Raw genomic sequence first — 22248 nt, 5'->3', positions numbered from 1 at the left:
AAAGAAAGGAAAAAATAAGGTTACACTAGATAAAAGGGAAGCCGAGGGAGAGTGCCATTTACAGCTCATTGAAGTCAATCGCAAAACTGGCGTTAACAGTTGTAGATGGCACCCGCCCTGAACGTACACGGACAATTTCAACTTACGGGCAAAAGGAGAGCTGCTTCTCAACATAAAAGCTCCGAATCTCTTTCCACCGTTCCTTCTTAAAATGACCTTGTGGGGTGGGAAAGTTGCTCAATAGGTTGAAGCGTTTTTTAAAAAAAACCAAAACCAAAAAACAGGGGAAACCAAAACCGTTCTCAGCGAGAATTCTTTTAACCTTCCTTCGGAAACGTTAGCACAAATAAAGCAATGGTGTTTGTTTTGTGTTGTTTTTAAAAAGGAATTGAATCTGGCTGGGTTTTCGTTAGCATTAGATGTAAGTATAGAACCTCCACTCAACAGGGAAAAAGAAAACCAAACCCAAAAAATAAATAAATTAATTAAAAACAGAAACGAAATGGAAATTTTCAGTGAACCTATAAAAGGAAGTTGTCAGTGGGATGGAACAAGGGTCGGCAGCCCGGGCCACTGCGTGTGATGTGGGTTCACACTTTCCTTGCCACACTAATAATAATGCTTCTTTGTTTTTAAATCATGCACTGGGAGAAATAAAGGAGCTCATGTTACTCCGGAAACAGATCGTTTACACTACACAAAAAATGCTACAGATGAAAGACGTGGCAGATAAAAGTGTCATGTACCTGATTTTGGAACTTTTTTTTTTTTTAAAAAAAAGCAAGCAACATTGATCGTGAGCTGTGATTATTTTTTTAAAAAAACCACAACAAAACCTTCTATATTACACCAAGCACCCTTAAAAAAAAAAAGCAGGAACAGGGTTAAGATAATGAAATCCACAAATTTTCATTATGCCTGGGGAGGCGGGGACGAGCACTCCCGCAGCAAATTTCCATATATGCAAAACTTTTCGCTCTTAGTTTTGATCCTTCGGCTTGTGACTTTCCCTTCAGTGGGATTTCTGAAACTGTGGCGGGACCGCGGGTCACTTTAAAGCACTGAAGGAAGCGGTGCAGCTATGTCCTGGCTCAGTGACTCTTGCGGCTGGACGCAGGGGGAGGTAAATCAAGATGAGTTTTCTTATTCAAGAACTCCTCGTCCGCAAGAAGTTGGGAGAGGAAGATGCAATGTATTGGTTTGAGAGTGATGGGCTAACCTATTATGAAACGAAATCACACACAAAACACCCGTAATTTGGCAACATTATAGGGGGAACGTGGAAATCACTGCCTATCGTTCCTCTTGAGTTATGCTTCACGACATGGTTTCAGAAAAACACACAAAGGGCTCGATTCGTTTTCTTTAAGTCAGGGTGGAATGATGGGGTATCCTCAAGGACATTAAAATAAGAGAATTGTGCAAAGCTTAACCCTGAGAGCAGAACAAGCCCTTTGAAGCAACTTGAGATCCCCATCTTCTTAGCCCAACAGTGGGAAACTCTTCAACTGTTAATGTAATAAACCAGGGAAATGTTTGCACTGAATATTTTCGATTTCCCTCAGGGAGGGAGGAAAACTTGGGGCATTTAGTTTGCACCAGTCAGCTTAGGAGTCTTCTACAAAATAGTTGCGGTCTTGTTCCCCAGCCACCAAAAAAAAGAATTGCAATGATACGCAAACCTGTTTTACCTTTTCTTTTCTTTTTTTAAGGGAAACCAAATCTGTCCCTGTACAAATTTGCAATCCTTAAAAAAATAAAGGGGATCCAAGACAGCTGGCCAACCTGAGATTATGTAATAGGCTACCACATGCGGGAAGTATTCCAATTACACAAATGGATTTTCCCTGCCATCTTTGCATTCTGACCCGAGAAAGTGGCGGCTTTTGCCAACTTTGGGGGCGGGGGGGGGAGCCTTTTACTGCTGCAGCTTAAGCCAGCGATTCTGAGAAACGCAGCGGTTCGGGCTCCCTCTACCCAGCTCAGAATGCGCTGGTGGGCTTTGCAGAATTGGGTATGGTACCGGGAGGAAGCTGTGGGGTGACACAGGCTTGCGGGTCTTCGTGGATTAAGAGACTTCTGCGCCCAGGGCTGAGAGCAGCTCTTCCCCAAGAGAGGAGGCATGTAGAAGAAATGAAATTCAATGATTTGCGGTCTTCTCAAGAACAGTCCCTAATCCACTTATTTGACTGCTGTCGATTCAATATTGATTGAGCACACCTGTAGCTCTCGTCGAGATCTGCATGAAGGCAACTCTGGAGGGTTAAGAGGCAAAGCTGCCATATTCGCCCAAGAGGAAACCCCGTCCTAAACTGGGACTCAATGAAGAGCAAGAGGATGCTGTTATTTCAGGATGAGGCAAACACAGATATATTTGGCACCTTTTGCAACTGATTCCATTTCTTGTGTGGGGAGGGGGGGATGCTGTTTTATTGCAACCACCTTTTCATTGGGGGGGAACAATCTAATAAAAATATAGAAAGTAACTGCAGCCATAGAATAGCCATATGCTAGGCGAGTCCAATGCTGTGATTACTTAGGGGCTTTGAGATAACCCTCCTTTTTTGGGCCTACATCTGCTTCGGAAATGGACTTTCAAGGCAGTTCTGCCCTTTCCAGGAGCCCGTCCAAGCATTTCCTGGAAATTTCCTTCTGCTGCAAAACCTGCCAGGATGAACACAGCATAGGAGAATCTGAGTCCTGGGAAGTAGGTTTGGGCAGGTGGCAACCAGGAAAAGACTCCGGGAAGACGCAAAGTGAAGCAGAGAAAAAGTTAGAAATGCAAGGACCACAAGAACCTACAAGATCCAAAACTGAGCTACCAATCAGACTTGCGAGCAGATGCTTCCTGATCGGACCAAAAATTCCATTATCTGAAAGTCAGAGGGGCACAGAGGAGGAACAGAAGCAATTCCTGACAAGCTACGACCACCCAGCATATAAAGTAGAGCGCTTTCCATACGAAGCGGCATTAAAAGGGGAGCAATGAAGGAAGAAACATTAGAGGAGTTCTTAAAAAGAGAAAACAGTGATGCCACAAGGACATTTGCTGCTCAAGACTTCCGGGTGATTTAAGAGGGCTCTGTAAAAGGGGCTCTGAAGAGCTGTCTTTAAATGCTGGCAGACATATCTAAGAGCACAATCCATTGGAAAAGTGTGCCTGGATGCCAACCCCACTGAAATTAAAGGGTGGCTTCCACAAGAGGGTAACTCCAAACTGAATTGTGCCCTCTTAACTCTTGCGAGATCCCCAGGGACTGCGACAAAGAGAGCATTTTACCTAGCGAGAGTCCGCAGCTGGTGCCACACCCTTGATTCCAAACAGCTGGACTGGGCCTGGACAGGGTATCAGGTCAGTTCCCAGTTTACAACCCCAATATCCCCTGTGGGAATGGCAAAGGGACACTGGCAGGAGGAAGAGGAAAGGAGCCTGCTCAGGAAGCAAAGGCTGAACGAATGCTGTCTGTGATCAACTGATATTATAAGACGGGCACACAGCAGAGATGTGGATTGTCTCAGGACTTTTGAGAGGTCCACGGCAACGACGGCAAAACACACCAAGTAAACTAGCAAGGCAGCTTTATAGTTCACGCTGTTCTGTAACTCCATCTTGCTGGATTATTTCCATAGGCCAAAGACTTCTTAGCCAGAGCATTTCCAGAAAGATGCCAGAAATCACAATGAAAACCACCAAGAGGATGGGTAATTAGGGAAGCCGTTATCTAGAGGGTCTGCCGAGTTTGCAAGGGAAGAAGAACATCCTATATGTGCGATGTACATTTGAGACCTCAAGAAAATGGTTAATGAGGTGAGGCACTCTCTCAGAAGACCGTGGAGGTTACTTGATGAAGATACGCAAGCACATCATTTCCTACAAAGAACTTGCCTTTGCATAACAAAGGAACAGATGTACAAGAAATGTCATTGGGTGCACACACAAAAAGCAGGGATGCGACGCATCTTAAGAATACAGAAATCCCCACTCCTGTGAGCAGGCTGGAGCAGCGCTGTTATGAAAGAGGGCCACTCAAAGCCAGGAAAGGGCCCCAAATCTCCCTCAGAATTGCAACTCGCAGGCTTTGCCAGCAAGACCTTTTTCTGATGGTGTGCTAGGGCGCTGCTCCAAGTCCCCCTGGCCAGTCCTCAGTGGGGTGGCTGTAGATGCAGGCAGCCTTGGGGCAGGCTCGAAAAGGAAGGAGACTGGTGGAGCAATGAACGGGCCCATCACCTGGCGTGCACAAGGTGGCTTCTCAAATGTGATATGTGGCAGACTTAAGTCATTCTTAGGACTGGATCGGGGTTCCCTTGGGCAAAATCTTTTTGCTTTTTGCACACTACATCTGCAGGAAAATTATTGTGCCCTTACAAACCCTCGCTATGTCAGAACTGATCGCAAAGGATTCATATATGTAAGCCTTCAAGTCTCCTAACTGGTCGGGTTTATCGTTGTGGTACTTTAGGAACAACAGGTCGTTCCTACTGGGGGAAGGAGCGGCTGTTAATCTTTCATGTCGGACGCTGTGTAATATGGAGTGGGGGTTAAAAATTAAAATAACAAACCAAAACAAAATTCGAGCAAAACCAAATCAAATTTAATTGGTCTTAAATGCAAAAGTAAAAACAAACAAAAACACAAAAAAGCAAAAGAAAATTAACAGAAAACAGAACTCAAAGTTTCAAGGCAGCTGCAGAAAACTCAGGGGATTAATTAAAATCGTATGTCTACCCCCCCCAAATTCATTTATTTTCTCTCTTAAATCTCTACCTTCCAAGTTTTAATGTACTTTTCTGCTGAGAGTTCAAATATGTAAAGCTATTGTCAGAACAAACCCCTATTAAAATAGTGGGGGAAATCATCTAGTACTTATTAGAAGGGATGCCAAAAAAATGACAATGCTCAAATGTTCATTAACAGCTTTATATATATATATATATTTTAAGAAAAAACCTAAGGATGCAAGAATTCGAACTAAAAAAATTATATTTGAAAGGAAGTTAATGTTAGATCGTGCCACATTTATCTGACCAGAACGTAACACAATACGATGTGCTACTTGGAGGCAAGAACTCAAAGGAAGTGACAATGCTGGGCTTGGAGTTTCGTTTTAACTCTGAAATCTTCCCAGAGTTTCTCTGAAACTCTTTGGTCCATTCTTATTGGAAACTGGGCTTTTAAAAGTGGGGGCAGAGACGGGCTAAAAAAGCTGTTCCAATTTGACCCCCCAAAAAATAATGTGCCTATTGATCAACGAGCTTGGTCAATGGCGTTAATAGAACGCTGGCACACTCTCTTATACCAGAGGCTTTCCTTCTGCGGATTAATGATTAACTACGGAGTTACTTGGCAAAACAAACTTTTCCGCTAACTAAAACTTCCACTTTCCAAGCTTTGCCCTCGGCTACCAGGGGCAACATTATGCTGAAGCTTGGCTGAAATGGCCCTGTCCTGGCAGTGAAATCAACAGCTAACCTTTTAAAGGAAAGCAAGCCTGACCGTTTTCAGGGCTGGTTTGGATTCTACTTGGTAACTGTTGATATATGTATGTAAATTTTTTTTGGCTCAGGGACAAGGTCATGAAGCAGAACCATCTAAAATTAAAAACCGATAAAAACAATTGCAGGACTTTTTTTAAAAAAAGAAACAACCCAAAACATTTGAACATGTTGGTGGCATCCCAAGAATATATAAAACCCTTTTATCCCACTTCTCATTTAGACTCAAGACAAAACAACTTTCTTGGTGTGAAAACTGGTGCAAAACAAAAAAGAGAAGAATCGAGTTGTACACTAACGGAAACAAACAAAAAAAAAGGTTTCAAACTTTTTCCGTCACTCGGTTATCTATTCCATACAAAAAAAAGAAAAGCCACGAGCGAAATTATTTGTGGGATTTGTTGGTTTTGAAGGAAACCTGCAAGATTTTGTCCCCCAGCCGGTAGCCGTTAAGACTCGCTATGGCCATGGCGGCTTCTTCATAGTTTGTCATTGTCACAAAGCCAAAGCCTTTGCACTTGTTGGTGTTGAAGTCGCGGATGACTTTGACATTAGTCACCGCGCCAAAGGGGCCAAACATCTGCCAGAGGATTCCCTCATCGGCATCTTGGCCGAGGTTGTAGATGAAGATGCACCATCCCGAAGAGGAGTTTCCTGGGACATTTACACCAGAAAGCCCACTCATGTGATCTACACCCATAGGAGAGAACCTACCAAATAAAAAAGGACATAAAATAGTTCATGTAAACAAAACAACAAAACAAAAAAAGTCAGTTTCAATCAAGTCAAAAAAAAGAAGAAGCTCATCAGGGGAGTTAAAAGGTTAGGAGCGCTGGGGGGGGGGAATTCAGAGCACCTGGGCGCTGCGTTTTTGCAGTAAGGCAGTGTCTCCCTGGGACGCCTTAAAGGCTGTCAAATTTGGTGCGGTGTCAAGTGTTTTGTGGACTAGGCCCTGCTTCATCAGATGCGCTGGGGTTTTTTTTTTTTAAAAAAAAAATGATTTATTTGCTTTTACTTCGGTTTAACCGGTTTACATACAGCCCTTTTAGGGATACAGTGGAACCTCGGTTTTCGAGCGCCTTGGAAGCCCAACGCCAAAAACCCAGAAGTAATTGCTTCTGTTTTCGAACGCACCTCGGAAGTCAAACGGCTTCCGCTGCATGTTTTTAAAATTTCTCAATGGATTTGGCCGACTACTCATTGCTCCTTGGTTTTCGAACGTTTCAGAAGTCAAACGGTCTTCCGGAATGGATTACGTTCCACAACCAAGGCTCCACTGTATAATCATTCATAACTGTGAAACATCAAAACACAGAAGCATCAGTTAAAAACCAGCCTATACACCCCCCCACCCACCCCCAAAATTGAGCAGCAATAATTAATATAAAGACATTGAATAAAAGCAGTACATAAAAAAGCAATGGACTAAAAAGTGGCCTGAAAGAAGAACCTTACGCTTTTTCTAAAAACATCTTCTCTAAAAAGATGGGGTTAGGAGGTGTTGTCCAATCGACCAAGGAATTCCTTCTCTCACACACAGAGCTACATTATGCTAGAAGTGTGAAAGAGACCCACAATCCTGATTGTGAAACCCACAATCCTAGGACTACCCAATGGAAATCCACGATTCAAATTAGGGCCATAGATCTCTTTCGCATTACAGGCATTCAGTTAGCATTGCAGGCTGCCAACATAACCAAGATTTGCTGTTTTATAAATAGGGCGCTTTATTCTTCACCTAAACACCCGTACTTTTGCTTCTGCCCCATGTATTTCATGACTTTTTTGCATCTTGTTACGCATCTGATGAAGCAGCGGCTCTAGTCCACCAAAGCCTGGCCGCAGTAAATTTACTTGTCATCTTAATGATGCCGCGAGTCCCTCTGCTGTGTTTTACTGCAACAGACCGAGGCAGCTGCCCCTCTAGAATTTGCCAGGCTGAAGGCCATCGATCTACCAGGAATGTCTCCTGCGCAGATCCCAGCAAAATGAACCAGAGCGGGCTGGGCACAAGTTGCACTCGAGCTGCTCCCATCCACACCAGCAGGGCTTGCACAGACATTTCTCAGAGACTGTGCCCTGTGCATTGTCAGGCTTACAGTCCCGTCAGCGATGTCAGAGGCTGGTGCGGAGACGCCCTTGGCAAAGGGCTTGGGCCTTGCCCCCTGCGGGACCCCAGTGGTCTGTATCCTTCAGTGGCATTAGGAAAGGGCCCACAAGGAGCACTCAATATTGGGCAAAAGGGCTTTGGGTGGACTTTCTGGCCCCTTCTACACCATACAATTCTACGACTTAGATGTGCCTGTACAAGGATGCCATTGGAGCCAAGTGAGTGTTCAGTAGTCGGGAATGAGGTCGGTGGAGCTGGATGCACAGGGCTCTCATCCTCCTTCCCTAATAACTCTGCCCTACTCGCAACCCCGTTCCCAATAACGTGAAAGGAAACCCTTTGCTGTTAGGGCCTGGCATCTTTCTAGCGCACAGCACAAAGGCCTCTTTCCCCTTTCAGTTCATTCGTGACTTTCTCACCGCTGCTTCTTCTCCCTCCCTCCCTCCCCGTGACCTAGGTTATCTGCAAAGCGACCCCCTGGGCTTGGCCGCCTGAACCTGCAGAGCGTATGATCGCTGTGTGCTTTTCCAAAAACAAAAACAGGTTATTATTTTTAAGACAAAATAATGCATCCTTTATGAAGCAAAACCAAAGGGCACAGCGGCTAGCAACTATTTGGTTGTGGAAGAGGGGGGGCAGTGCTACACACTTTGTTCTTAAGAGGAGCACAGAGAATTGCTTAGCCAAGTGATTATTCAAGGCCCCAGGCCCATACAATATGGCCACCATTTGCCACTAAGGATCAGCTCAGATGATCCTCCAACCCTTAGCCTGGAGGACTGTGACTGAGCCACTGATAGACACGATCCCTTCTCCCCTCCCTTGGGCGGATTCCCTTCCGTTTCCCATCTGGGGTCAGCCACGACACGAGGAGACACTGACGCCGGCAGGCTGTGGTGAGCGCTTCCCCTCTAAACCCAGAAATTGGCACTTTCGGAACGAGGCTCGGGAGGAAAGCTCTAACCACCGCCCCCCAGATTCAGACATCGTGGCAAACACGAGAAAGGGAAGGTTGCGTTTAAAAGCGTTTCGTTCAGGGCCTGCCACGCCATAGCTTGACATATCATCTGGATTGAGCCGCTGGTTCCGACCCTGAGCCAGTTACAGTCAACGTTTAGGGCTGTAGTACTGTCAGAAACATTAACACAGGTTGGTTGGGTTTTTTTCGGGGGATGGGGACCATCACCTTACATGGAAGAGGCTGAGTACAGGCAGATAGAAGAACATGTATTTATTTAACATGTGACAAGAATTCTACGACAAGAATTCTGAAAGATACCCATCTGACTCTACACTTTTGGAGAAATTAAAAAGAAAAACATGCAAGGGATTCACTGAAGAAGCAACTACTAAGAAGGAATTTACAACAAGCATCGTGTGAAAAATGAGTAAGGACTTTAAAAAAAAACAACCAACAAAAAGGACACATAAGCAAGTGAAGTAAGAAATCCAAAAAACCAGAGGAACAGTAAGTTAGGAGGGGGCCATCTTCACAACACAACTAGTGTTTTGTTTTGCTCTCAAAAGTGTGTGTATGCCTAAGTTGTGGTCAATGAGGTTCTCAAAAGGCAACTGCTGTAGATACAAAGGATATAACTAGCTTTCCAGGGAAAAATTATACCCCAAACAGAGCAAGTTATGAATTGAAGTGTTGCTTATTAACTGCTACTATTAAGCCTTTAGGGAAAATGAACTTCGTATTGATTTAAAAAAAAAAATTAAAGTTCTGATTTAGTGGTGCTGGGTGGGACTTAATAGGCAAAGAGGCATGAGAGATCTTGCTAGCTCATTTCCCACTCAACAGAAGGAGTGACTTGTCTGCATTATTATTGATTTGTCCTTTCTGTAAGAAACTCACAGGTTGCAGGACTTGGCCCGTATTACGGGCTTGAACTTTAGTGAACGGGACTTTCTGATGGGTAAAAGCAAATACTCACATTGTGCTCTTAAGGAAGCCTAGCGCCGCTTTAAAGATTCCCATGGCTCCTCAAGAAATCAGTAATCATGAATAAGATTCCCAGGAAGTCCAAGAGTGCCCACATTGAGAGGCACACAAACAGAAACCGGCTCATAGTCAGCCTGTTTGTACTTGCTATCTCGTCACTTTCCTCAACTACTCTGATGTGCAAAGGGGGCTTGACGCAGAAACAGCAACTGCTCTCATTTGTACTTGGATGTGGTTAAATTTTTTTTGGGGGGGGGGAGATGGCCAACACTGCATGCTTCGAACACACTGGGTTTCAGGGTCAATCCCCGCTTTAGTTAACTCAGGTAGCAAGAGTTGGACGTGGTCCCTCTCTGCTACAGCCACTGCCAGTCAGAGTAGAGAGTGCTGGACTAGGTGGCAGCTTCGCCTATCTGCACTCTGGCTTATGCAAGGAGACAGCCAGCTCAAAGTGGAGGATTTGTTTTTTCTCTCCCAAATGAGGCTTCTGATCGATGACAACATAAAGGAGAAACGGAGGGAACTGCAACCCCATTCTGGACTGGAGAACTGCACTGCTACACACTGGGGCTAGCGCAACAGATTTTGCCAAATGAGAAAGTGATAGAAAAACCTTCAAGGGGTATTATGTACGGCAGAGATGACCGTATCAATTATTGTGAAGTTTCAAAGACAATGTAAAAGGTATTGAGCCTTGAGATACAAGATTATATACTCTTTCCACCAGCTACAAGGAATGTTCTATTCAAGGGATTAATTTTGCTTCTTAGATCGACTTAGATCTTTTGGATCAGGAACAGATGCAAATAAAGCACATAGTAAATTGTTCAGCAAGTAAAAAGTAGCAGCTAAATTTATGAAGCTAGTTAGACAGAAAAAATAATATATGTATATATCATCAAAATAGGAAACATTTATCAATAAGGGGAGCTTATCAATCTTTTAATTATGCAACGAGAAGAATGAGTGAAAATTTTATCTGCTATTTAAGAAGTGGAACTTTTCAAACACTATCTTTTTTTTAGAGGCAAGAACACCGATGTGTCGAGAACACTTTAAAAACAAAACCAGTAATCAAATAGATGGCTTTTGTAAGAACTGAATGGGAAATGAAAGTGGAAAAGTGTGAAGAATGGTTTAGGGGGGGGGGGAATACCTATCGAAAAACAAACCACAGTACAAGGGTTGAGTTTGTAGCCTGTTAAAAGTATGTTATTCCCTAGACCTGGCCGGTAAGTTTAAGTTTCAGAAATATCTGAGCAGAATCCCAATTCCTAACACTACACAAGGCAAAAGAAGTTATGCTTCTCCAGCAGCTTCTTTTGGCGCGCAGGGCAAACCCAGCTATTAAAAAGATCTAGGCCTTAGGTTCTCAAGTCGCAAAAGCAACTGCCCAGGGAGGTCTGTGCCATATTAACCTGGCACATTCCATCATTCTGCTGCAGTTAAGTGCGGCTGAAGTAAGAGGGTCAGTTTTAGGCAGAAATACAATGCATGGAGCACAATAATATTATGCATTTCGCTTTGAATTCAACGGAACTTCTTCCCTGGTAGGTGTGCATCAAATGTGAAGCCCAGGCTATGTGAATCTCTCCTTTATTTCTATTTTAAACACACAACTAATATTGGAAAGATGAGAGCTTGGGCGTTAGTAAAGGAATGCCATTATGTGGCATGCCCAATTTGGACTTTTCTTCTAAGTAACTACGCACCGAAGGATTTGGGTTGTAAGCAGGGGGTCGGGAAAGGTTTCATAATTACGTCTGCCTTGCCAGACAAGGGGGTCCTATCTGTCAAAGCAGCAATGTGATCTTTTTTCATGGGGGGGGAGGGGAGGTCTCCATTCTACTTTTAAGTCGCATTCCTGTCTCCAACCTGCTTCCCCCAAAACTAAACATTTACTGATCTAACTTAAGTGCTCAGTATTCCTTCCTTGATTTGGAAGTCTAATATTAATAAAACTTTATTACAAAGGACACGTACACACGATTCCTGGGAAAGTGTCTTAATGGCACATCCTCTCCCCTTTTAGTGCTGTTCCGCATGGTATGAGCATTATAACCTTAACTGCAGAACAAACCATTGCTTTTGCTTTTTCATTGCCAGTCTGCAAAAACTGCCTGCAAACCTGCGGCTTTATTTGGGATGCTAACCCACAGGCAGACATGTGCAAAGTTCGTTTGAGGGTTCTTAAAAGATCACAAGTATTTGTCGCTCTCTTATTAGCCATAAACAGGACTGTCGGGCCAGGCATTTTAGATCTTGGAACCAGAGTTGAGATTACTGCAATCTGGTTTTATTTACAGTAAATTGCCTGCTCCTCCACCCCCAGCCTCACAATATGTTTTGTTTTGTTTTACTTCTATAAACTACCTGGAGCACTATTTTTAGTTAGGAAAGCAGTACCAAGTAGCAGAACAACTCTGGCCTAGCTTGAGAATGTTCCCGAATGAAGCTCTCTTTGCGCAGGTGTGGAACCCATTAAGCGCAGCTGCACAAGGCCATTAAAAAGTTTGTTTGTTTTTTAATGACAAGAAACCTTTTAAGCAAAACAAAAACAACTTGCTTCGGCAATTTTAGACTATGAGAAGGAATAGGTTTTTACATGCTTCAGAATACTGTTTTAGAGGTACTGGAATTGCACCATATGAGAAATAAGTTCCTTACAATCAAGTACCAGAACACCCCATTCTTGCAGAAATTTTTAAAAATGCCATCTTTTTGACACGCTGTTGCGAAGCATCAGATCAGACAGACAAATTTTCAATCTTTATTAACCGGGGTGGGTGGGGGCGGGTAGGACCTGGAAGGTTTTTTTAATCCTCTATTAAATTAAATTCTATTTTTGTGGGGGGGGGAGATAAGAAGAGAGAAATCTGATGGAACAGAAATAAGAAAAGAAATGGACATCAACAATGATTACTGACATAGCGTGGGAATACATATTCATTTGGGGGACAGAAGCACTCAACTGCCATTAATTTTGAAAGATCTTTTTTTTCAGAACTCTCTAACGTTATACAGAATGAACTTTAAAAATAAAAAATCTAATGGAAGAAGTTGGAGGTGCAATTGGGACCAAGCTGATGGGTTCCACGTGAACTGTCAAGAAATATTGGGAAAGAGTTGGTTAAAGTAATAACAGAAATCACTGGATACAAATTTTACATTGAATCCTATCGTGACCCCTCCTTTTGGGATATCCAATATAATGCTACCTACGGCTGATATCAAGGCTTAGCTAGCATGGAATACCCTGGTAATATAATTAGATAAAACACAATAGGATTAGGCTGTATGAAGGTAGGCAACAAGAAGTATTCCAAGAAAAGTGGTCTTTATTGACTAATTATTGGAACAAAAGCTCTTCACATACTGTTAACCCTAATATTTTGGAACGGATTAACATTTATGTCAGTGTTTTACTCCTCTCCCTTTAACTATCTACTGGAAGTGTTTCGCCTGGTGATGAGCAGTAATGATTTTTAAAACAAAAAACAAACAAAACAAAACAAAAACAAAACGAAAAAACCAAGAGAAGCAGAGGAAGAGAGAGAGAGAGAGAGAGAGCAACAGACAGCACAGGTCTCCAATCATGTCAACTCTTCCTAACCTACCTGAATCTCTGAGCCTGGTGATGGACGGGGCCCCCGAACCGCCTGGCCGGGGAGTGGTACAGCTGCGACAGCAGTGCCACATTTTTGTTCTGGTTGGGGTTAGCGGCAAACTTCACCGTGATCGGTTCAGAGGAGCCGGGGGGCTTGTGGCCGTTGAAGTTCGAAATGGCCTCTTCGGCTTCCGAGCGCTTGTCAAATCGGATGAACGCCACCCCTCTGGACAGACCTTTAAACCGAACCGACAAAAACGCAGAGTTAAGGGCGTCTCCTCCGCTCCCCCAAATGCGCCCAGGTTGCCTGGAACAAGGCTGCACAGCAACCGGGGGGGTGGGGGGTGGGAGAGAGAACAATCCAACCTCCACCTGGCTGTCTTTTGCCAGCCGGCAAAGACAATCCAACTGCCCATAAATGTCATGTTCTCTATCAGTAGTCAGTGCTTTTGATGCACTTCTTACAGTATTTTATAACGTGGTTTTAAAATGTTTTTCACCCTGAGCAGTGCATAGGTGCTAGAAGAGTGCTACAGAAATCTCTATACAAACAGAAATGTTAAACATGGCCCACTTGGTGGGCTTTAATGGGAGACACTTGCTTAACTTGACTTTGGCAGAGGCAAGTTCCTAGAGAGAGAGCGCATGTTGTCGTTTAGGATCTTGGAAGGCTCCCAAAACGAACAAGATCAAAGCGCTTGTTGAGCGAGGGTGGAATCGTATTTGGTGAACCACCTAATTTGGACAGGAGTTCAAAAGCTATGCAAAATCGTCTTAAAGAGGTTCATGGTTCAATACGTCCAACGGAGGGATCTCCGAAACAACAAATCTGTTCCAATCATGGAGGTTGTATTTCATGAGAGTCATCACTTAGGGAAATGCTTCCAAGCAGAGTGAATTATTAAGGGGAGCTTACAAGCAGCGTGAATTATTAAGGGGGTGCTGGCCACCTCCACAAACTGTAGCCATACCGCCCTGCTACCTATGGTAGGGGAGGGCAAAAAAGGGGGGGAGTTTCCAAGTGACACATGTGATAGCCACTCTTGCGCAAAAGGAGCCAGTCAAAACTCCAGAGCTTCTAAAACAAAACCATCGCTGCCTTTCACACCTGTAGTTTGGTCAACCAGCACACGCGAGTTGATAATGCGTCCAAACCGTGAAAACATGTCCTCAACATCTTTCTGTGTCATTGTCCGCGGCAGTCCGCTAATGTACAGGTTTGCGTCTTTGATAACCTCAGAGCTTGGGCGGGCATATGAAACCTAAAAGGAAAAGGAAAACCATTGATTGGGCATGTGAATTCATGAAGTGTCCCTCCAGATGTTCTAGAATCAATTCGGATTCCTCCTTTTGCAGTTGCTAACAAGATCATCCCTTCAGTTTGGCCCAACTTCTTCGAGGCAAGAGCAATGCAGTAACAAAATCAGCTGCCCTTTTTGGGGTAGCCATCTGTCCTGCAATAAGGACCTGGCAAGGGAGGTCACTTCCAACAACAGTGGCAGGCAGTATGATGAGGCCATTTCCCCCTCACTTGGCCAGTTGGACATGTTACTGCTGCTTATTGGGAGGGGCAAGGTGGGGCAGCGATGGTGGTTCAACGCAACAAACACATGGGCAGAACCACTCTGCTGCCCCTGCCGGTGGGTCTGCGACTGCAGCAACCTCGCCCCTCTACCTCCTAGTAAGCGCGGAGATCGGGTGAGTGGCACCATCCCACCAAGCTGTTCGAACTTGAGCGTTCAAATTTGGGGCAGTAAGAAAGCAATTTCTGTACGGATGGTATGCGCAGGGCTTCTAACTCTACCACAAAGGTAACCGCAATGGCGTAAATCTGAGCTGTACTGCTGGGGCTGCTTCTATCTTGCATGCCCCCTTACGGTAACCAAATGAGGAAGTTTCCTCTAAGGGACACGAGCAAGAATCGCATGCCCACGGAATTACTCCTCCATACAATACTTGGTGAAGCAACAGACTGAATGCCTGCATAAATATGGGCGTGGGGACATAATGGCACAGAGCTATTCACAAAAAAACATGACCCCTGGGCACACCTCGAAGCACCTTCCTGGGTGTGCCCCTTTGGCCCTGTACACAATTTGTTTCCTATGCAGCTCTTGGAACACACTACTATTCAGAGGCAAGACTACAATGCAGCAATTAAAGTCAGGGTTAGATTTCTCATCTGACAACCTCCTCCCAACGAGGCTTTGGTAAGCCAAGAGAGAGAGCGAAGCTTGGAAGGATACAAGCAGCTCATTCATGGGTGCGCAGCCGCCAGCACGCAGTCACGCGATTCGACTCTCAAAGCAATGACAGCTGTGTTGCTCAGATTGGGAGGCAGGTCAGGCCACCCCCTCACTTATCCCCCCCCCCGCTTCTTCCCTGACCCGTGGCTTGTCCCTTTTGTCTTGTGAGCCATGCAGCTGGTAGAGAGCTAAGCCGGACCGCCGTGCTGCCTTACCGTCTCCCCTTCCACAAAGACGACAGGCGCACGCAACATAGATATCACTTTTAGGGCTACAGGGTTGAGGCCACTAATTGGTTAGATTGGTATATCAGCACTTTAAAATGAATCAAATTCCCCCCCCCCACCATTTAGTCACTGCTTATAAAATTAATGCATGGCAGTGCCATCTTAAAAGAGGCTTTTCCTCATGAGAACGGAAAGATTATACCTGCTATGACACATGCATGTGAATTATTATTCTTATTACTATTATTATTATTATTATTATTATTAGAATTTATATACCACCCTATACCCGCAGGTCTCAGGGTGGTTCACAAGACAAAAGCAGAATGTAAAACCACAAACTACATCAGGGGTCAGGAACCTTTTTCAGCCCTGGGCCAGTCCACTGTCCCTCAGACCTTGTGGGGGGCAGGACTATATTTGGGGGGGGGGGTGGATGAACGAATTCCTATGCCCCACAAATAACCCAGAGATGCATTTTAAATAAAAGGACACATTCTACTCATGTAAAAACACACTGATTCCTGGACTGAGAAGGCAATTGGGCCACATCTGGCCCACGGGCCTTAGGTTGCCTACCCCTGAACTACATAATCAAAATAAAAACAACCACCCCCCAATAATGCATTTTAAAAAGGCATAGGTTGTCAATCAAATCAATGAAAGACCTGGTTAAAGAGGAACGTTTTTGCCTGGCGTCTAAAGGTGTATAATGAAGGCACCAGGCGAACCTCCCCGGGAAGAGCATTCCAAAGACAGGGAGCCACTGCAGAGAAGGCCCTGCTCTCGTGTTGCCACCCTCCAAACCTCTTGAGCAGGGGTAGGCAACCTAAGGCCCGTCGGCCGGATGTGGCCCAATCACCGTCTCAATCCGGCCCATGGAAGGTCTGGGAATCAGCGTGTTTTTACATGAGTCGAATGTGTCCTTTTATTTAAAATGCATCTCTGGGTTATTTGTGGGGCCTGCCTGGTGTTTTTACATGAGTAGAATGTGTGCTTTTATTTAAAATGCATCTCTGGGTTATTTGTGGGGCATAGGAATTCATAAATCCCCCCCCCCAAAAAAATATAGTCTGGCCCACCACATGGTCTGAGGGAAGGTGGACCGGCCCACAGCTCAAAAAGGTTGCTGACCCCTGCTCGAGGAAGAGGCATGCAAAGAAATGCCTCAGAAGATGATCTCAGGGTCCAGGTAGGTTCATATGGAGAGGCAGTCCTTGAGGTATTAGGGTTGTGAACTAAGCTCACTTTTAAATGTCATACAATTATTGGCTGTTTTTCCTGCAACTGACTAATAAATCCGCTCTGCTGGAATTCAGGTTTGCACATTTTTATTGAACACGTATACCCTGCCTCCCTGTCCAATGAGTTCAAGGCTAATGAAACAACAACGTAACACAAAACATTTAAAAAAGATACATTCATGACCATTGTAGAGGGTGGAGGGAAAGAAAGAGGAGAGGGTTGGACTGTCAAAAATAAGCAGCAATTCTAGATGCAGACTGACTCCTGCTAACCACAGCTGGGAAAGTCACTTTTACCTTGATCGTTTTGGACTGGAGTCGCAAGCCATTGAGTGTGTTTATGGCTCTTTCGGCATCTTTCGCTGTGACGTAGTTCACAAAGCCGTAACCCAAGCTGTGACCTACAGGGACAAAGGTTAATTAATTAAACATAGCGTTCTTGAAAGTGGGGAGGTGGCAGAGGAGAATCATTTTGCTTCAGCACCGGTTAAAACGAAGCACTCCTTATCTGTACTAATTAGGGACCTGGTTTAATTTGCATATGAATGGCAAAAAAGCCACATAAAAGACTGTGCTATAGGAGTTTCAGAAAATGAGGACCAGGACCCCAAAAGTTCGCCATTTGGCTTGGAGAGCTGCTCTGTAGGCACGCAGAACCAATTGTGCGGTTCCCTGGATCCTAGACAGGCTTCCTCCGACCTTAGTCACCAGTGTTGCAGCCAACTTAGGGCTTCCCCGACATACACATTTGTACAAAGGGACAAATAAATGCAAATAGCGACAGCAGCATCAGCTCGATAAGATAAGCATGCGTAGAGAATGTTTGTCTGTCCACTTCAGTTCTGTGTTATACAGGCGGGGGCATCCCCCACCCACTTACGTGGGGATTACGTTCCAGGCCCCAGTGTACATAAGTGAAATTGTGTACAGTAGGGAGCACCCCACTTTAATAGGTAGGGTGAGCAGGGAGGGGAGTGACAGTGTGCACAGCCTTTGGAATATGGAGGCTTGGAAGCTGGCAACTCTCCCCCAGCATGCAGAGAGGCAGTAGGACCAGGCGATCATCAGGACGAGGCTGGGCTAGGCAGGTTGACCTTCCTGCACCCCCCCCCCCTGCTCAAACCAGGTCCAGGAGAGGCAGAGCGGGCACCTCATTCCCAAACGAGATATTGGGCCGCTCCAAGTGCACAAAGGCTCCACCCCAAGGCTGCCGAGCCACCCAGGCCATGGCATCAGGTTGCAAGCAGGGGAAAAGGGCAAGGTGGGCAGCCGAGAGCAGCTGCCACTAGAGTATGTCCTCTCTCCACCTCCAGTGCTGCCATGGGCGGGCAGGAGCGTTTGTGCTGCCCCAGCCAGAAAGCAGGCAAGCAGGCGGTCGGAAGGCAAGCCGAGGCGCCTGGAAGGCCCTCCTGCAGTCCCCTCCCCTCCAGCAACTTAAAGGCTTGCTGGTTTCAAAAGTGCCATGGCCCCTTCCCTCACTCACGCAGCAGCCCCAAGCAAGGGAAGCCCCATCTGTTTGTTTATTTATTTCACGGCGACCCGCATCAATGTGGTCGAGCGCAAGTGCGATACGAGTAAGTGCGGGGCAGAGGGAAGTCTGTATTTTGGGACAGGCTAAACGTTATTTTTACCTGCCACTTTGTCTCGAATAAGCTTGGCGGATTCAACTTCCCCAATGCTGCAGAACAGGCTCCGTAATTCATCCTGGGTCATGTTCTGAGGAAGGTAGTTCACAATTAAGTTTGTCCTCCCGATATCGTCCCTGCAGTCTTCAGCCATGTGATCTTCATAACCATTAGACATTTTAATTAGAAAAGAAATCTGACAAAAGGAGAGAAAATACAAATTGTTCAGCTCTGCGGGTTCATGTTAAAAAGAAAGAAAAGACAACCAGGAGGAGGAGAAGCATGCGACTGACCTAGGGTTCGAAATTCCCCAGGAGCCGGGCGTGTTATGCTACTGACGCGGGTCCAATTGCAACTAAGCCTTGGCCCCTAACATCTCCATTGAGCCGGCTGACTCGCGTACCGCCCTCAACCATCACATCAAGGAAAGTGCAGAGCTGAGCACAAACCTGCGTACTGCACATCTGATGGCGCTGCAGCCTTTCCACAAGCCACTAGGGGGGTCTAAAACGGATAAGTGGCGACCATCCATCACCACACCGTCGTCCTCAGCAGGCAAGCCAAGTTGCATCCAAACAGGACCTTTGGTTGGGGGCTTGGCTGCCAAGTGGTGGTATTCAGGACGATCCAAAGTATGGCAATGTGTCACAGTGAATACAAATAATCTGGAATTTCCAGGCTGCCAACAGGCCTGCTAGGCAGTAGAAGCAGCCAGGGGGGGACGGGGGGGGACGGGACGGGACAGCAGCTGCCTTGATTAGGGTCCAGAAATTGTATATTCATGGGGGCGTTAGAGGGTTGATGGAGGACCCTGGATGAGAGACATTAAAGTATTAAAAAGAAGAAGGTGGTTTCTTGGGCTCGTCAACCTAGAAAGCTAGCCCATCTAGGAGAAGAAAAGTGTTGGTCCTCACCCTCCACAGCCTTGCAGGCTAAGGAGGAAACCCTACCCAAATCTGGAGTAGAGACTCTAAGAAGGTTGGATAACTTCTTGCGTGCCTCCTTCTGGCAATTCCTGCAGCCAAGCTACTGCCCAATGCATTGCTCTGCTTTCCTTTGGACCCCATCAATGAGGCCAGGAGGGGGGGGGTCTTGTCATCTGGGCAGTCCAGGACCTCCGCACACACTGCCCAGGCTTACACCATTGGGGGGGGGGTCCCTTCAATGTTTCCAACGCTGCGGATTGACTTCAACCCCGGAGGCACACTCCATTGTCTCTCAAGACAGACGGATGCCGCAAACGACAGAGCAACAGCAACATGGTGGTTTCTGTATGCAAATGTGCAAGGATTTAGGAGTTTTCTTCACCAAGGCTGGTAGTAGCCATAGCACCAAATGAAGGGGAAGTCGCAGAAGGTTGGGGGGCAGCAATTTGCCTGGGAGGAGGGTCAGAGGGAGTGTTTAGTTCCCCAGTCTTCTGCCTACCACGATTAACCATGGCTCCTGCACCAGCTCTATGCTGGGTTTCACATTACCTTCTCCCTTCTTTGAGTTACCAGCCCTGAGAGCTCTCACAGAGCTGTCCTGCATTGGGGCAGCAGTTCTGCCTAAATGCTTCCTTACCAGCTCAATCTCACTTCCAGCTCAAGGAGAGGAACGGGGAGGGGGGGGAATGCTCCACCATGTCGGAGGCAGGCAATTTCCACAGAAAAGTGGCACCCAGGAGAGCCAATTAATCACCCCAGCCGCTTTTGCCCTGAAGTCTCTCTTGAAGCAGGGGTTCAAATCCTAAACTTGCCTTGCTGTTAAGCAGAAAAGTGGGGAGCAGAGAGTATGCCTCACCACCGCTTTTCTTTTTAGCTGGTCAGCAGCACCCCAAGTTCCCAGATGAGTCAGGTTGGACTTGAATGCATTTCCCACAGCAGAGAATGTTATCTGAGTTGTGCCTACAATATTCCTGAGCCAACATCAGTCTGAAGCAGGACCATTATACCTCTACGTTGCTCCTTTTGGCAAAATCAAACCCCCAAAATGTGATATAAAAGGAGGACATGTAAGTACAATGAACATATATAAGCGGTAGCCACTGTTGTGTAACAAACATTTCTCCAAACCCATCAATTACTGTATAACGATGAGATCTCCTGTGATGTTCTCTCTCACTAGGGTTTTTGTTTCTTTCTTTCTTTCCCATGCTTTTGTCTGTTGTTTCTCATACTCTTAGGGACCTTCTCCGTTTTGGTTGTTTCTCTTGGCAAACCGCTTTAATTAGACCCCCCCCCCCCAAGCACAAGCTGCAAAGGAACCAGTCTTGACAGCCCTTGTCTAATAGTATACTCTGATCCTCTGAAAGGAAACGAGGAAGAAAAGAGGTCAGGCCGTCTCAGCTTGTTCAAGCCTTGGGTACCCGATAAGAGCAAACAAATTAAGATTTAAAACAAGAACTTCCTGGCAATGATGTTTTCCAGGTGAACCTGTCAATCTGAGGCATCACTTTTGGAGTCGTTATTTCCTTCTCCATTCAGTCCACATGCACACGCACACTACGGAACCAGGGCTAATTCACATAAATCTCCCAGTGTACAAAAGCTCGTTTCATGCTCAAGGGTGAGAAAGAGGAAGTGAAACTCACTGGAGCCGATGATGGACAAAATGCATGATTAAACAGAAGAGGCCTTTCAGTGAAGAAAACTACTCCACATTAGAAACTTAAAATTCTGCCGCTCACTAATTCTGAATCTGCTGCTTTGGTATTCCTGCTTCTTCCCCTCATCTCAAAATGGAAATACCAATGTATTTTAGGGTATTTAAATTCCTGCATACGCAAAACAGACTGATTATTTGAATAAATATATTATTCCTGTTGCACCTTTCTCAGCTTTAACTATATTTGTCTGTTTCACCGTATTTGCTTCAACTATATTCATACATCCCAAAGAGGAAGCCGCAAATCACCAAAAAGGGGTGGAGAGAGACCCACGTGCGGGGAGACTAGTCAGCAAGTTTCCTGGAAGGCCCTGCGTCAGTTACTCTCTCAGCCTAGGAGAAGCAATGTGGGTGTCCCCTTGATGTTGCTTTGACTCAAACTGCCATGAACCCTGACCACTGACCCTGCTGGCTGCTGGAGCACCTGGTAGTTGTAGAAACCTAGAGGATACTATATTAACTATCCTGTCTTGGCGTAACCCAACTTACAGGACTGCCATGAGGATAAAATGAGAGAGAGTGGAGTGTATTGCTAAACAGTGCAATGCTCTAAACTTCTGTTTTAAATGACTGCTGAAGTTGTTATATATTCATTATTCCTCCCAAACTGGCTTGCATAGTAAAACAACATAAAATACAGTCATTTAAAAATGAAAGATGGATCACTAGGAAGCCGTTTTGAGCACTCCAAAACCCAACATAAATGCTACATACCATTGTTTTTAGTTGGGTGGCTAAGAATTAAGCACATTTTTAGGTTAGCAATACAAATACTGACCTACCTCATAGGGCCCTGTAAGGATTACTGAGATGCACTTTGAACAAAGCTTACCCCTTTATTTCCCCTTTATTTTCCTCATCTTAAGGAATGGTTTCTTAGGATTCAAATGCAACTTGGATTTAATACAGTAAAAGTAATAGTTTAATAGTTTATTATTTATACCCTACCCATCTGGCTGGGTTTCCCCAGCCACTCTGGGCGGCTCCCAACCGAATATTAAAAACACAATACAGCATTAAAAATTAAACGCTTCCCTAAACAGGGCTGCCTTCAGATGTCTTTTAAAAGTAAGATAATTGCTTATTGCCTTGACATTTGACGGGT

At 45.3% G+C, this 22248-nt stretch overlaps 1 protein-coding gene across 2 annotated transcripts in view; it reads right to left on the bottom strand.

Moving 5' to 3' along the window:
• Positions 1–864: 864 nt before the first annotated feature.
• ELAVL1 (ELAV like RNA binding protein 1) overlaps positions 865–22248 on the bottom strand; it is a 29267-nt gene continuing 7883 nt past the window's right edge. For both annotated transcript variants that reach the window (XM_035117020.2, XM_035117019.2), the window contains exons 2-6: positions 18504–18693; positions 17170–17273; positions 14264–14417; positions 13166–13391; positions 865–6203 (exon numbers count right to left, since the gene is read on the bottom strand). In XM_035117020.2, coding sequence (XP_034972911.1) covers positions 5879–6203; positions 13166–13391; positions 14264–14417; positions 17170–17273; positions 18504–18675 — 981 coding nt within the window. In that variant the 5' untranslated portion in view covers positions 18676–18693 and the 3' untranslated portion in view covers positions 865–5878. The remainder of the gene's footprint in view (positions 6204–13165; positions 13392–14263; positions 14418–17169; positions 17274–18503; positions 18694–22248) is intronic.

This window comes from Zootoca vivipara, chromosome 6 (genome assembly GCF_963506605.1).
Source record: "Zootoca vivipara chromosome 6, rZooViv1.1, whole genome shotgun sequence".
Lineage (NCBI taxonomy): Eukaryota > Metazoa > Chordata > Lepidosauria > Squamata > Lacertidae > Zootoca > Zootoca vivipara.
Note: the sequence above shows the minus strand (reverse complement) of the source record. Positions and strands in the feature narration are given on the sequence as shown.